This window comes from Streptopelia decaocto (genome assembly GCF_964273445.1).
Source record: "Streptopelia decaocto genome assembly, chromosome: 1".
Classification (NCBI taxonomy): Eukaryota; Metazoa; Chordata; class Aves; order Columbiformes; family Columbidae; genus Streptopelia; species Streptopelia decaocto.
The window spans coordinates 14,358,519-14,376,208 of NC_138663.1; the positions used below are offsets into that span (position 1 = coordinate 14,358,519).

General features: G+C 40.1%; 1 protein-coding gene across 2 annotated transcripts in view; it reads right to left on the reverse strand.

Annotated features, from left to right (window-relative positions):
• RELN (reelin) overlaps window positions 1–17,690 on the reverse strand; it is a 287,210-nt gene that overhangs the window by 199,989 nt on the left and 69,531 nt on the right. For both annotated transcript variants that reach the window (XM_082063244.1, XM_082063243.1), the window contains exon 3: window positions 4,971–5,106. In XM_082063244.1, the coding sequence (XP_081919370.1) occupies window positions 4,971–5,106 (136 nt within the window). The remainder of the gene's footprint in view (window positions 1–4,970; window positions 5,107–17,690) is intronic.

Here is a 17,690-nt window from a genome sequence, read left to right on the forward strand (position 1 = left end):
GCATCCAGTCTCAAACTTGTTTCCAGGGGTTGTGCTGAGAACCGGTTGCTCCTGCTTCAGGAGAACAGATGTGCCAGTGCCCTGGCTCAGCAACCACAGCTCCCTGACCTCTGTTTTCCCAGGGGGACACTGCCACAGCTATTCCTGTTCCCTTTTAGCAATTTGCACCATAACTATGCTAAACAGGTGTCAAATAACATATTATTGGGCCTTTTAGTACTTCCAAAGCCTTCCTAATGTACAGAATTTTAAGAGCAGTGCTGATGGGTCACATCTCTTACACGGGCTATTAGATTCAGGAAGACAGCATTACAGAAGTCCAGTCCACTATTAATAGAGGTTATAGTGAATACATGTATAGACCCAATCATAATTATAAGACACCTGTTCAATGACCAGCAAAAATGGCTATATAAGAAAAAAACGTTTATTTTCTAAAGTAATTTCTATAGCAAGCTATTCTATTCTGTGATAAACCATGTTGATGGTCAAAACACAATTTGCTTTTGCAATTTAGATCAGCTTTATCACTTTTACAAACTAGTAAGTTAAGCCATCTGTAAAAAACCAGGCTTAACAACCTAAGATGTAAGCCGACATGCCACCCTGCTCAACAGCCATTATTATCCCCCCTGACAGGCTGAGTTTTAACTAGGTTAGTGTGAGCTTAGAGCAGAAATTACAAAGAGTGAAACCTAGCTGAAGGACTATGAACATAAGGTTTTACAAATTTGTACACGATCAGAGAAATGACTTGTTAGTGTAAAGGAGGACCTACTATTTTTTGGTGGTAAAGAGCATTTACAGACCCCATTAATTTGCTTAGGAGCCCCTGGTGCTCAACATCTGTTTAAAACAGTCCTAAATTCCTGCTAAGAAAACTGTTCTGCAATAAATGATGCATTTTAGCTTTGATTTCCCCATCTCATCTGGAGGTATCTATGGTGAAAAAATACTAAAGGATTATACCAACATGTAGTATGGGGACACCAGCGGCTTTCTGTGTTTTCCTTAGAAGTGTATTTTATAAAAGAGCACTTCTAAATATTTACTTATTAGCCATAACAAGATACTTCAACAGGACAATTAAGAACAAGTTTGCACATCATCAGTGGGAAACAATAATTGGAGTACATCAAATTGTAGAGATGAGGGATCTTGCAGGGAGGAAGGAAGGAAACTGAGTGATATGCTGGTGAGCTTCTGTACAAGGTGTGAATCCCAGTTTACTGCATACCTGCATCTCCCATCCCCAGGAATAAGCCCACCTTCCTTACAGGAGCCCCCTGTGGAGCTGAGCACCACATCCCTCTCCACAGTGGTCCCAGTTCCCCTCATCCCAGAGGATGAAAGCTTTGCTAGCCCTCCTTTTCTGCAACAGCAGCAATACCTTTGGTGTCCATCACTTGGCTGTTTTAGTAAACTAACCGTGGCCAGGAGCCATCTTCTTTGGCCATGCCTGGGAATGCATCGTGGCTGGGAGCTGGAAACTGCCAAATTTGTGCCTGGAAAATTTCTGGTACCAGGCAGGACTGTTGCTGGGAATATCCAAATTTACTGGCTGCTGGTTTTTGTGAAACTTAGTATCTTGATATCTCAGCACCTCTGTTATGTTTGTTTTATTACCAGTGGGTATAAGAGCTACGGGGGGAGGACATACTGACAGCATCACCACACAAATCTTATTTCTTAGGGGTTCAGTCCTTTTCAGGACTGAGCTCTAGAAGAGTAAATCAAAAAGGATGAATGAAGTAAAAGGGAATTTTGCCCATGACATCTACAGGGTCATAACTTCTCTGTGTCATATCCAGGTTGCTTGTGGAAGCCAGAGGAGGTTAATAGCATAGGCAGCTAATAAAAGCTAGCTGTGCGCTGGTCTGTGGGAGATTTGCCTAGTGACCTTTGTCCAGCTCTTCCCAAGAATTGTACAGGGAGAGGCATCAACACTGCAAAAAAAAAACACACACCAAAGCTAGTGCTAATTAATAACCTTATTATTCATCCCCAGAGAGGTCAAAGACTAATGAGCTGATTTGAATCACAGATGTATTGGCAACAAACAGTGTAGGAAGCTCTTACCTATATTGCACTGTTATTGGAATCTATCAACCCAAGCACCTTTTGTAACTACTTTTAATATATATTAAATTAAACTTAAATTAAAAATATTTTCATTTATATTAAATTAGACTGGTAGTTAGTCTCAAGTGTTAAAAAGTCTTTTAAAAGTTAATTATTTGCTATAGAGGAGCAAATGGAGTTGAATAAGCTAGAGCCAACTGGAAATACTGAAGTCAAGAGAACTGGGTAAGGCAGGCAGACTAACACCATGCCACAAATAAAGCTTTGTTTACTGCAACTTGTGATTTAGTAGGCAGGAGAAACAACAGCTAAAGCAAGAAAGAGTGGGCAGCTGAATAAAAAATGAGAAGGAGGATAAGAGGCAAAACATATTTCTACGTCCTTCATTTTCATCAACTGATGATCACATTTCCCCAGGAATCCTGCAGCCAAGTGTGATCCTGGAATAAACACCAACTTCAGAGAAGCTGAGGCTTTCCCCTCTTGTCTGAATGTGTCCTATGGGACACCAAACTGCATCACTTTGCTCATCCTCAAAGCCAAACGAGTATCACCCATGGAGCATCCTTATACCACAGGGTGAGGCAACATGTAAAGCCACCAAGACTGATGGACACCTGGGTCAGGGATCTTGGGAGCAGCTACACTGCTGAGCTCGTCAGTGCAGGATCAGACCCTTCAGCCCTGCCAGTCCCACGGACAGTGAGGAAGGACAGTTTTGCTGTCCCTGCACTTTGACTGCTGACATTTCTAGGTGTACATCCATGCTGCAAATTACACAGTCAAGAAGAAATCCAGATTTCTGTTATGTATGTTCTGCACACTGCAGCGTGGCTGAAGACTTTACTAACACAGTGCAAAGACCTCAATTTCTCAAGAGCAGCCCATGCTGAGGAGGTGCATTATAGGTTATACAAACACAAAAATGTAGGCTGGATTTCCAAAACTGTTCAATGCTGACTTTACACTGTTTCCACTGAAGACAGTGATGAACTTTGCATTGATTTCAAGATAGGCAAGCACTCATTGTCTCAGAAAAAGTCCCTTTAATTCCATTTAAATCGGAATCAGCAGTCATAGTATTTGTACTTCTGTAGAGCTCTTTGTCAACTCTTCCTCAATAATGAACAAAATGAACAAAAAAACCCAATACAAAATCATGAAAAAAAAAATCAGTCACAGGAAAATAAATAACTGTTTATAACTGACCTCAAAAATTGCAATGGAGGGTCACATCTCATATAAATAAAAACATACACAGTTGCTGTGCAAGCTAGCACCAGCAATTATTTCTTGAATACCAGGAAAAACAAAAATCTGACAAAGAGAAGGTGTAAGCATGAGTATGCAGAGAATATGTAAATCTCATTCCTTACTTTTCTCAGGCAGCTCAAAGAACAAAATTTAGCTACTACAAGTTGATCAACAAAGGAGACTATTTTTAGAGAGAAATTAAAGGAAGTATAAAATTCATAGATTTTCCACAGGAAAAAACACAATTGACAGATTTCCTCAAGGTATATACAACTATTTTATGAGGCTCACTTTTCTGACACAGAATTTAAGTCAAAAAATTACAGTATTTCCTGCCTAATAGTGAATAGGAATCTTAAATGTTGTAAACAGCTTCTCTGGTACATTGTAGGAATTAATGAGAAACAACTACATTCACTCATCCAAACTAATTTTTTCCCAATATACTGTTAGATGTTTAGAAGAAAAAGAAGGCTAGAAATAAAAATGTCTTGACATTGTCATTGCAGTTAATAAATAATGTGCTGTAACAGTGCAGGCAAAATATGTGCATTATGTAGGAATATGGAAATATCAAAGACACAAATCAATAAATCAACAGGTACTGTGTTCACCATCAACAACTTGTGTTCTCAAAGAAGTATGTCACTCACTTCTTGCTTTTTACAACATGTTAAACAGTAAAATGACTTGATTATGTGGGGCACTTACCTGCAGCTTCTCAATACAGATAGAAAGGGAATAATACTCAGAGGAAGATTTGTTTTATCGAACAGAACAGTCACAGGAACGCTCAAAAGGTCTTGCACACTGAAATTTTGCAGCTGTTCATTTATCTGGTTAGTGAGCAGTCTGACTTTTTTTCTATGGATGGGTCTAACTTGAAATATGTTCTACTATCAATTCCACTCCAAGTGTATTTTTTCTCTTGAATGTGATCTACCAAAATTTTGGGACAAATAATTAGAAATTACTTTAAGGTAAAATATAGCAATATACATTATTAAAATCCATGTTAAGCTGTGTGTTTTGCTGGTGCTAAATTGTCAAATGATGATTTAGATCTTCAAAATAAATTATCAAAAAACCCTGTAAAATGACCTCTTGATTTTTTCCAGGTTGTAAAATAGATGAATTAAGCAGAAGTTAAAAATTATTATTATTAGAAACAGTAAATACTTGAGTATGACTGCTCTCAAATACTTGCATTTTATGTTGCTGCTTACAAACTGAATAATACATCTGTGTGATGTCCTAACTCTTATTAAATGCAACAGATAAAAACTTAGGTCAATGCAAATGTGTTGTATACTTAAAGGATCAACGATATGATTAATAACTAAGAGGAATCAATTTCTATTGAAATGCTAGGCTAGGTGCACTTGCATGTTATTGCTCTGATGGCACGCTACGTTACAAAACAGTCTCCTTCCTACATACTGTGAAATGTAAAGTCCAAATATGCACAGAAACTCTTCAGCCAGGAAGAACTCAATATTTTTACTTCTTATTAAAGTCCACACTTTGCAGGACTGACTCCCTGACCCAGACATAAGGTCCTAGTGCAAGTAGATAAGAGCATTTCATTATCTCCAAAGTGATCATATTCTCATAGGTGCTGCAAATATACCTACATGAAGTTGACACAGCCCGTCCCCGCAGGTGGAGCAATCCAAACAAAACTGAGGTTTGTAGTCGGGAGGTGGCTCACGTGTGATGCAACCACGCTGCACATAAACTGGTTTCCAAACTGGTGGTCAGACATAATTCCTGTGAGAAAGACACAGGGGAGATAAACAATGACATGTTAATGGCTCATTGCGAGGTGCTAACAGACTGAGAAATAGATCTGCCATGTGTTTCATCATGGCAACATGGAGTAAAAAAACCAAAACCAAATCAAGCGTATGCCACTGAGTAATTAGAATTAATGCCAATGAAAACATTGGAACTGGCCTTTGCTTAAGCCAAGGTTGACTTTGTATTTACTACAAGGCTCCATGTATTTCCTACTGTTATCCTTCAGGAGACCAATACCAGAGGAACTATTTCCATTTTTAAAGGAGGAGCTGGATGACAGCTGATGTACATCAGTGGGATTCCATTACCTGATTTACACACAGTACAGATCTAAAAGAAAATAAAACCTGAAGGAAATAATGCTGTTTTAATAAGCAAAACAAAGCTTTTAGAGAAAGGTGCTCTCTTAAAATAGACAGGCACAGCTATTTTGAAAAGAAAAAACAAAACAAAAACAAACAAACAAACAAAACCCCAACAAATTATATTTGGATTCATGAACTTGTCTTCTGATGTGAAATAAATGTGTCAACCTTCAGCAGCTTTACCAGTATACATTCTTTCGACTTTTTTTGAATCAGCCTCTAATACATGGATGAATGTAAATGTCATCTATTAATCCCTCCCTTTGGAATTCACTACAGCGCATCATCAGACAAAAGAATTGTATTTTTGAACAAAAACCCAACATCAGACAGCAAACTTCTCTCCCTCAGAGCCCTTATGTAGTTTCCTACAAATTAATGAAAACTTACTTGTTTGTTTAACAACCTTTGGCTTAAAGTAAGGCAATCTCACCCAAGTGGATTACTATACCTTTAATTCTAGTACATTAAACATTAAATGTTGAAACTATTCTTCTGAATGCACTTATCAGAAGGAAATGCCTTGTTCTGAGTTACTTCAAATATTGAACCTTCAATTCAGAAAATACTGACATGGCCTGAAACCTTGTTAATGGGATCAGAAAGAAAAGTGAATGGTAGCAGGTACCTCAGTGCTCAACGCTGTTAGGTGACTGTATCTCAGAAAGTTTATAGTGGCTGGTATTTCTCATGTTTATTTGTTGCAATTCAATCAACAGCAAAGAAAGAAAACCCGTATCTGACTCTCCGAATCTCAGCCTGGTGCCTCTCCAGGGGCTGCCAGGCCAGCAGCACGGCACAGGGAGGGGGCTGCCTCACAGGCAAACCATCTGCCGTTTTATGGGTCATAATCAACATCTGAAATCCCATCCAGGTACTGGTGAGGGTCATAGGCTGCAGCTCAGGGTTGTATACGTTATTTATCCCGAGGGACATTACATTCTAAACCAGCTTCAATGTTGAGGGAGGAAAAATGAAACCACAGTGAATTTAAGTAGTCTGTTTCAGGAATGACAGGAGACAGTGGGCGATGGCAGCAATGCCTGTACCTTTTAAAAACCACCACAACCTTCTCACTAGGGCTTTTTCAATAAGTTCCCCAATGAAGCATACACATGAGGTCTTCCATCATTCCATCATTCACACTCCCTTCAGACCTGTTGGAGCAGGCCCAGAGGAGGCCACCGAGATGATCCAAGGTCTGGAGCACCTCTCCTGTGAGGACAGGCTGAGAGAATTGGGCTTGTTCAGCCAGAAGAAGAGAAGGCTATGGGGAGTCCTTATTGCAGCCTTTCAGTACTTAAAAGAAGCCTATAAGAAGGATGGGGACAGACTTTTTAGAAGCGGATGTTGAGACAGGACAAGGGGTGATGGTTTATAACTAAAGGAGGGGAAATTCAGGCTAGACATGAGTAAGAAATTTTTTATGACAAGGGTGGCAAAATACTGGAACAGGTTGCCCAGAGCAGCGGTAAATGCCCCATCCCTGGAGACATTCAAGGCCAGGCTCTGAGCAACCTGATCTAGTTGAAGATGTCCCTGCTCATTGCAGGGGGTTGGACTAGATGAGCTTTGACAGTCAGTTCCAACCCAAACTATTCTATGATTCTATGAAATCCCCAGGAGATGCTAAAACCTGTTGGGTCAGGATGGCCACGGAGAAGGCTCAGGCTCCCCTGGGTGGAGCCTCTTTTGTGGAGAGCAGTAGTAGGGAAATCCAGGGAGATGGTATTTTACTGGCTCTTGCTTATTGCAAGACACTAGATGCAGATTAGGTTTGGCCATATCTTGCCATGCTGTACTGCCATTTTAAGTCTTTATTTGCCTTCCTTGCCTAATTGGCATGAGTGGTATTAACATCCTAAAAGAAACCTGCTTGACTGGTGCCCAGGGTCACTGCTGAAGTCTATCCAGTAGTGCCCTGCTGAGGCAGATGTGTCCAAAAATACATATACCCAGAGAGGTCCCTTGCAGGGCAAGTGGTATGTGGGCAACTGCTTTGCTTTGCTGAGGGTAAAAGGTGGTAACTCATCTTCTTTCCCAAAGTTGTGGGTCTTGTCCTTTCTCTTTGAAATATGTGCTATGCCAGTGACTTCAGTGATGTGGGATGGGGTCTCTGCGACTGGTGTGGAGCACCAGCTCTCATCTGCCACCACCTCTGTCTGCACAATGGGAAACAGAGCCAGCTATAGTATTTAGCAGGTTAATTAAATAACAGACGCTGTCAGGGGGGAAGCAGGAACAGCCCTTCAGTTTGAATAAATCCCCCTTTCTGCAGAGCCAGCCAAATACAAGGGAGGACAAAGACTGCCCTACCACATCCCCCAGCCAGGGGACAGGCACACCAGCTTGGGAAATGCGATAGCTTCCCTTCTTGGCAGCAACTTGTGAGTTAATGAATTCCCTAGGTTTCAGGCAGTGGACTGCAAAAATGTGTCTAATACATCAAACACATACAACATCTGTGGAGAATTTCTTTTTCCTTTGATTTACAGTTTAAAAAAAGAACAACTTCACAGTGACTAGAATAAATTCTAAACAATGAAAAACAACTCATTCATTTTTTTTAGAAAAATGTCTATGAATTGCACAGAGAATACACAAAATTCTGATTTTATCGCCACTTAAGCTTCATATTTTATTAAAAATTTATTGTGGTAATTTTTACAATAAAAACAACACTCCTACTCTGCTGGATGTTCACTGGGTACCTCAACTCCAGCTAGGAGCTCAGAGTCTTCAGAAAATTTCACAAAAATTAAGTGCTAAAACTTCAGCAACTGACAGAGTAATATTAAAAGAACCTTTATGATGCTTAAACCCAAAGTTTCCTACTGAAAATGTGAACATAAAAAAATCATTAAAGTGTGAAAAAATTGAACAATACAATTGATACTAAGAATTCACTAAAATAAGGGTAAGGACTTGCTTCCAGCCTTTTTGCAGCCTCCTGCTGTGGAAGGCAATTCCTCCCTTCTCCATCCCCACTCTGACCTGGCAAGCTGCTTCCCAGACTGAACATTTGCCCCGCAACAAATCAAAGGACAAATACGTGACAGCATTCTGCTGGGAAAAATAAAATTAAAACAAGACAAGCCCTATTATATAGCAGCTCTCAGAATAAAACTGTATCCTGTCTGTACCTCAGACAGCTTTGAAGACAGCGTGTCTTCACTGAAGGTGTTTGGTCAACATTGTTCTACAGGCATCCCCTGGCCTGTCCTGTTGACCAGTGCAACTATATATGTTCAAGTCTAATGTTTACAAAAGTAATAATCTTAAGGTGAAATTTTAAGATCAGTTTGTATAAGATTCTATAAAAGCTTTTGCAAATAATCAGCTGTTTCTATGTGACTTATTGAATACTGAAATGTTCAAAGGTTTGTGACAGCTGCACATCCACAGTTCTAAAACGTGCTACATGCAAAGACACTATTACTATCTCTTTGAACTCCTTTTCACTTGTTTCTTACAGTGTGCACTCATCATACTAATGTGTTTCAGACATCTGCACCTTTTAGATTTTCCATCCCCTAAAATTTCTGAGGCTTTAGGCGTGTCAGTATAATCAGTCAAATCCCAGACACGCTTTGTACCTGCCAACAGCCTTGCTAGCAGAGGAACTAGACATGCTCAGTCCCTCTCAAGATTTTACTCGGCAGCTGTTTTTATTGTGTAAACTTTAAAAAATGTGCTTAGCCCTATTCAATGCACCATCTATAGTCACTGAATCAAAGAACTTCTACATGAAGAGGTAGATTTCAAGAGACAGATTAAATACAAGAAATCCAGGGCTAAAGAAAAAATATTGAATAGAAAGTCTTAGGTGAAGTCAGATGACAAATACCTAGCTTTAATCTTTACACATGGAAAATTATTTTCTTGATAATCAGAATCACTGGTAAGGATGTAGCAGCTAATGGAGGGAAATAGTTTCTCTCTTTTATAAGATGGCATACAGGAAGGTGAACAAGATGTGAAGATGCTGGTTTGGGTGGTCTATAAACGGCCAGGTGGATCCTGATAGTCCTGATTTACACATGCTAACTATGTAACATTCTTTACTAGAATATTACATGTCCTCCTTACATATCTTCCTTAGAGAAGAGTTTCCTAAACCAGAACTTTATACAAGTAACTCTGCATCAGCATGTCAAGGTCCTTGGCAAATCCTTCATTGAAGCTAAGTCTCCGTAGACTTACCGGCAGTGAACCAGATGGTAAGTAGTTAACCATTCCTAGCTATTATATTAATTATGACAGTAAAGGAGAGGGTTAATGTTAAATACAGGTGTAAAATGAATTATTACATTTTGGGTTTGCTGCCTCTAAACTGATCATCTGCTACATGCTTCCATTTTCAAAGTTGTGCACAAGAGTGATAGCAAAGTGCCAACCATGAAATATTGATGAAATAGCAAGAAAATAAAGCTGTAAGTGTCAAATCACTCCAGGATCCTTGGGATCCTGATTAGTAGATAATGAACATAAGTCAGAAACAGACATCTTCAAATTAGATTTTGCATTATGTAAAAATGAAGTAGCTAGTCCTAGGAACAGCCTTTTCTCTTAGGAAACAGAGATGGGGACCTGTGTTCTTCACGCAGGCTCTGGTGTCTCAAAGGGTGATCCATAGACCCACAAGCTGAGCACGTCTTTGCCTAGTGTTACGCAGCAGGGAGTGGTGCAGACGGGACTGTGCCAGAATACACCTCCCATGCTCCATCCCATCCTAAAGCATCTGAACCAGAGCCTGCAGATTGCTTGTTCCATGCAGCACCAGGGATGTGTTCTGAGAGAGGATACAGGACAATTGCTTTTTTTTTTTTGAAAATTGAGATGCTGCTAGCCACATCTGTTATAACAATCCATCATTTAAAGCAATCACTTTGGCAGAGAGCTCATGCTTGTAGTCTCTTCTCAGAAGCACATCCTCCTTATGAAGTTGAAGATTAATAGCATATAGAGGTCACCCCACTCTCCTATTGCATATTAGACCACATTATTCAGATGCAACAGTGTAGGGACAAGCTTGGTGGCTACAGACAAGGAGCCTGGCTTTTCAGTAAAGTCCTCTGGAAGGAAGGACCCAGCCCTGTAGACAGGTCCCCAGGACCACCACAGAAGCAGGGTCCCTCTGGAAGTTAAGGGACAGCCACGTGCCTCTACACATCATTTGAGCACTAACAGAGGTTGTGTTGTGGTCGGGCAGGTAGCTGGCAAGACCTGAATTCACAGAAAATCAAGTGCAGGCCCTAAGGAAGATTTTAGTTTAAAATCTGTTCACTGAATGTAAAACAGACACTAAGTGCATTTTACAGCTGTCGGAGCTGCAGCTTTCAGACCACGTTTTCAGAGATGGGCACCTCCTTTTGTCCTAGGTCTCTTTGGATATTTGAAGAACTTTTGTGATCCTTACCTGTAAACAAATGTAAAAATGAAATACGTGTTTTCCCTGAATGCTATAGCAAGTGAAATAATGGTTTATTTTTAGTTACTGGAATAATATTTGAGCATCATCCTTAAACTGTTATGAACCCCTTTCAGGACTCTAAAATGTCTCAAAATTCTGTGGAGAACTACTGGTAGGAAGAAAAACAAGTTTATTTCTGTTTGTGGGGTTTTTAAAAAAATAAACATATGATTAAGAGAAACATCAGTAGTCTGTGTTAAAAAGGACCGTTGGGAGTAAAGAAATACCTGGAGCTGATAACTGTAATTTCTATAACATGAACAAAAATGTACAATTATGAGCTTATGCAGTTTCTACTCAAGCAAGTAGCCAGTTAAAGGCAACAGATTGTCCATGCAAGTTCCTTTCAAAGCAAGTAAAGGTGCAGAATCTGGCCCTAAGTGAACTGCACCCACCCAGATAAAATATGCTGTTGCTGATTGATTTTGGGGGGACAATTTCATTCTTCTTCACAGGAAAAACACATCATGTTTGATAGAATGGAACAGATTGAAAAAGCACTTGGTGGCCCTTGTGATCAATTAAGGGTCAGGATGGTTTGATAAATTATTAAATAGTATGAAGAAAGAAAAGACCAGCAACCATCAGACACATTCTTCTACCCAGCAATATATTACCTTCATCTTTCTTGAAGGTGTGTTTGTTTTACTATTATTATTATTATTACTTCATTATTAAATAATAGATCCTTTCCATGTATACAACGTTGGGGAAAATACCATCAACAGGCTAATAAGAGCAGTAGAAAAGGGATGGATACGTGTATAACAGATTAATAAAGTCTGTCACTAAAATCCATAACTCCTTTTGTGGTCAGGAGCCGACTGGAGCCTGAATACAGCAATTTGATTCCTGGTGGGGGGGGTTACTGCTGTGCTGAAGTGACTCAGAGTCTGGACAAGAAGTATGTGTTTTATAACCTTTTGCTACATATATAAAATTTAAATGTGTTTTCTTTATAGTTCTGAAAACAACTATTTATTGCAAGTTCACATATGAATTACATTCACAATTTGGGATCTAGGTATGAAGCAGATCAGGTGTAGGCATTTAGATGCTAACAAGAGCAATGCTTTATGTTCAGATTTCTTTGAATACTTACTGAAGTGAGCATTTCACTAGCAATGCAGGTTTGCAGGAATGAACTCCTAATGTACAGATTCACGAAAATTTGTTCTGAAAGGGAGAATAATTTTTTGCCTAATCTCTCTTTTAATGTTCTACTTTTAAGGGATTGTTAATCAAAACTTTAGAGCAGCCTTTTGTTAGAACCCACTTAGGGGTATAATTTCATCTCAGGGATTTATGAGTGCCAGTCTCATTAAACCTAACGGGAGTTACACATATGGAAATTGTGGTGCATGAGGAAGAGAATATCCCCTTTCATTTGCATAATTCCCCAAGACAGTGAATGAGCCCCTTGTGTAATGTGCAATATGGGGGGTGGGTTGGTGAGACCCTGGTCTGCAGCATGTTGGTGGTTTTAGGGTGGCCATTGTCAGAAAAGATGAGAGGAAAATTTACAGCTGAATTTTAAGTGCTCCACAGAGAGCAACACAGTACTAGATGCTCCAAGGCAAGTAGATTTAGCAACAGTAAACAGGGACCAGCAGTCATATAAATAGAAAATGCTAATAAGCTAATTTGTTGCTGAAATATAGTAGAAGAAAAAAACATATTTTCAAAGGCTTGAGCCAAAATCTATTTTAAATGTTTTCCTAACAGCCTCAGCATATTTTATAGTAGCAACTTTTTATATTTTTCTTTATAGAAACCTGTTAGTCTGATACCTTCATTCTGTACTAGCTTTTCACAGGTCTATTTTAGCAATGTATTCCAGTTTACTCTCTTGCAGAAGAGCAGCTGTCCCTGGTTTGTGTTCATTTTTTTTTAACTATTATTGTATTTGGCTTGTGAGTGTTTCATCCATATGAGCAAATCTTGTACAATTTTCCCAAAAATATCACATTGTTCTGAATCTTTCTACTTCACAAACCTTAGTATGTGTCCCAGGAGCTGAACATCAGACACACCGCTTGATAGGTTTTGTACCAGTGACAAATGTGACAAAGGACAAACTTGTTATCACACCAGATATGTGCTCCCACCAGAGTCATTGTCAGGGCCAGCAGTAGGCCCATCCTTCTCCTTACAGCAGTGATAACTCACCAAGGCGGCACTAGAGCCCCTGGAATTGCCCTGAATTTTCTTCAGTAGGGGTGAAACTGCAAACTGCCATTCTTAACTGATAAAACCACGCTGACTTGCCCACTTAAATGGAGCTGTGAACCAATCACACCTCCCTGCTTACTGATGCCAGTAACACCATATGAAACATTGCTGTGCAACAACTAGAAAACAACTACACAGCCAAATGAAAAGGTAGCTGCTCAACATTCATCTATAACACACATACACACTGTCTGAATCTATAAAGCACCCTTTCCGAGGCAGTAGCTTACACCTTTTGCTTTTGTTTTTTTTTCCATTAAGAAATCTTCACCCCAGACTCTAATTGTGCCGGGCTGAGCAGTTTGCACACTGACAGCACCCCATCTTTGGCTACACTGGCATTGGTGACTCGTCCCAGCAGCCTGTTTGCTCTTCTCTAGCCTAGTATGACTAATTGGGATAATGGCTTCGAGATTTTACCTACAAAACACTAAGGCTCTTTTTAATTTATTTTAAATGAACTTAACAGTCTCTGGCAGCAGTTTGCCTTGTAACACATTTCCTCTATTTTGATCTTTTGCCCACAGACATATTTTGCATTTGCCCAGATTGCTGTCACTGCCTCAGCCACTGGAGGAAGCCCTCAGTGCCCGCCATCTTCTTTGCACTTTTGCACTTGCACTGTCCTTCTGTTACCAATATTATCAGTGAACTCTGATGTTTTGAACTTAATAATTTCCTCCAAAGCAAATTAAGTCAGTCAAACTAATCAATAAGGATAACTATATAATGAAAGCAGAGTGACTTCCATGGAAATATTTTTCCAGATGGAGTATTTATCATTTACAGACATCGTTTCTTGTTTTGGAGTGATGTTGCTATGCAAATTCCTTATTTCAGATGATCTGAAAGACAACTCAAAAACATGTATTGTGTACAGAAACCATGCTGTGTCCTCTCATGGCTGCAACACCCTCACAGAACTGCAGACAGGAGGCGGTTTCTACCCCAAGGAGCAGTCCTGGAGGTTCTCCAGGTCTCCTGATCCCCACCCTCCCAATGGTTGGGCTTACAGCAGCTCCAGCAATTGTCATGTTTGGGTGAGCCGTGTAAGGTCTCCTACAACCCCATGTCACCTTTTTGGGACACCAAAGTTACCTGTGGTGTGGCCAGTCCCAGAGCCTCTGGGAGATTTTGGTGGTACGGGTGTCTCATAAAAACCATTTGTATGTGCTCAGGAAAGACTGTGTGCAGGAGGACACCAGTGACACAGGAGCACTGGTTTACCTTTTTGAAAGCTGAGGAAAGAGATACAAATTCCTCAGGATTCATAAATAAAAAAAACTAGAACTGTAAGTAAAGCTGCTTAATGGGCATCATGGTCATTCTCAGCCTCTGCAAAAGGGATCAAGGGAGCTGGGAAACCACCAAAGAAAGTGGGTGGTAGGAGAGGTGAGGAAGAAGTAGGGGAGGAAAAATGGTTTTGTAGGTTGAATGGAGGAATTTCAGTTAAAATTGCCAGTCTCTGGGAGTTCTTTTTCTTGAAACTATGCTGAGATTCAACACTGCTGGCCAAAACCCACCAGCATCTCTGCCCAGATCACATTAGCCAGTGGAAGGAAGCACAGTCCTGCATGTGGCTTGCAAGCTCCACAGGTGTTCTTCTGTATCAAGATAAAAACTGATGGATATGTCTCCTCTTTGACCACAAATCTATTACATTTACAGTGTTTGCAGCACAGAAGAACCAAAGTGAGGATGCTTTGGCTAGTGGGCTGGCAGTGATGACAAGGTTTTGGGCCTGGGCTAAAGCAGCCCCATGGGGATGAGCATCTGCTCAGCTGGGTGCTGTGTGACCAATGGCGAGATGGAGGATGAGGGAGCCCTGAGGTGATGGCCAGCACTTTCTTTCAAACTTTCTTCTGTCACTAAAGCAGCAATATCACCTGTGATTTGAAGACTTCTGTAGTATTTTCAGCAATAAAGAAAAAATCTCTATCTACAAACACCCAAACAGTTGCTTTAATTCTTCATACATCTTTAATATTTTTTTCTATTATTATTGCAGGAATAAAACAGAAACATAGTCACTGCAAAGTCTGACAGTTGTTCCCTTCCCTTGTGAAATGGGCAATAGTTTACTTTGCCTTCTGTTCTATCTTAAAAACTGAAATGATTCCACTTTTTGCAACTTTATGTTGCATTTCCCCCACTAATCATCAATGGACTGTAATACTGAGAGTATTTCACTAAGCAGTTACTCAAGAGAAGAGCAGCATGTCCAGCAGTCTAGATTTCTGCCCGCTGAATGCAGAATAATGCCCATGAAGACGACAGCTCCTCAGAAAACACATTACAGGCCAAGAAACATGAACAGCAGTAAGTATTTCAGGGAAAAAAAAAACCAAACACCTAAACACAAAACTTTACAGATCAAAATAAACAAGAATAATCACAGTCAGCAAGCCCAGAGGGAGAGCAAATTATTTTACTCATTCATTTTCATATTACTACTTTTAACCCTAGTGAGAAAAAAAAACAGTCATGAGGGAAAATCTGGTGCGGTGCCTCCCAGCCATATGGTATACATTAAGACATCCATACCACAGACAGAAAAGTGTAATACCATACTTTTGTTTCTATCTGAGAACACATACTGCCCATTGAGAGTTGCAAGAAAGCAGATAAGAAAGTAATTCTGCATTTCATTCCTTTGCCTGAAACGTACATCTAGACAAAACATATCAATCCCAAATATGCAAGAGCATTTCCAAATCAGATATAAGAAAGGCAAATAAAAGCAAGCTACCAAGAGCAGTAACCCACTTGTAAATGATCAGTCAATGTAAACCATAACCTGAGGGAAAAAGACTGCTGTTATCGGAATCTTTGTCTTTGAAAGAACGTTTTATGACTAAATCTTAAAGGCTAATCTTCTGCAGTCATTTCATATTCAATATATGATCTTAAAATATCATCCTGGCAGCGCTGTAATGAAGCTGCTGCTGGGTGGGTGCAGTGGCGGGGCTGAGCCGTGTCCCCCAGCCCAGCACACACTGTCCCCATCCCAGCCGCCTGCCCTGGGTGAGCTGCAGCCCCCTACAGGGGGGTGTCCCATGCACTTGTGGGGAAAAAAATTAAAGCAGTAAACTATATTCACATCAGAAGCTTGGCCAATATTCGTGTGATAGCAGCTAATGCCACAATGTGGGCAAAAATTAAGCGTCCTAAAGAAATAGGGTGCAAGAGACCTCCACTACATGACCTCCAAACTGCCCCATGGCTTTGCTGGAAAGAAGCTTTATCCAGATCTAGGGCAATACAAGGACAAAACCAAACAAATGATCGCCTGTAAGAGGTTTGAGTTGTTTTCCAGAATCTGGGACAGAAGTGGGAAAAAAACATCTGGGGTCCACGCTGTGACATGCAGGGACTGAGTGGGAACGAAGCATCCTGGGTGCTCCTGCTGCTGCTGTGGGTCTTTGAACCAAATGCTTGAATTCAAACTTAAAACTTGCTTGATTCAGTTCCATGAATGAACAGTTAGCTTAAGCCTGCCTGTCCAAGTACACAAACCCCACTGTGACTGTAGTAGGATAAGCTTTCGAAGATTTTACTGCAGTTTTAAAAAGTGTTAAAAAAATACAGCAAGTCAAAATAACACCCAAGGGACTTACAGTAGGGAGCAGTAGTCCCATTAATATATAAAGAGAAGGCCAAAAATATGAAGATCAAAACATGGCTTTTCTTTTTGGCCTGCTAATCTGCCTTTAACAAGAAAACATCTCGAAGAGTTGCAGCCCTATCATGAAATTCTCGCCTTCATTATTATTTTGCAATATGATGAAATCAACAGGAAAGTGTTTGCGACACAAAGGGACAAATTTGACTTTTCATCTCTAGGTCTCAACTACATTTTTTCTTGTTCAAAGCAGATTAACAGTTCAGAAAATGAGTAGATTTTCTAATTTACATTAATCTCAGCCCTGCCATGTATACTAATTGAGGTGTTTTCTTGCTAGGACTTCCATACACTTTGCAATTGCAGCTTTGTTGTCTCACACATCAGGTCTCACAAATATAAGCCTTTTCCACACATCCATATTTTCTATTCCAATACACATATTTTTGTTTGGCACGTGAGGCCTGTGGAAAACATCTACGAACTTATGAAGAGAATTAGTGCTTCTGGACCTTGTTCTCCATTGACAGAGAAACTAGTGTATAAGAAGATACTTCTGGTAAACAATATGCTTGCCAAATCTGAGTAGATTAGCGAGTTTCCAACTGATCTACAAAGGTGGGCCAAACATGCAAGATAGTTTGGTCTAGAAAAACGAGGGAGCCTAAAGCAGGCTAACAGAGTATTAAATGCAGTGGTTAAAACATCATTGAAGAAGGAGATCATATTGAATAAACAGCTTCTTGGGTAGATTGAAACCCACTTTCATAGGAGTGAATCTGAATGGTGACAGAAATGTTCTGGAGTGAGGCTGGAAAAGCACCATGGTGGCCTCCTGAGGAATCTACTCAGTGTCAACAAG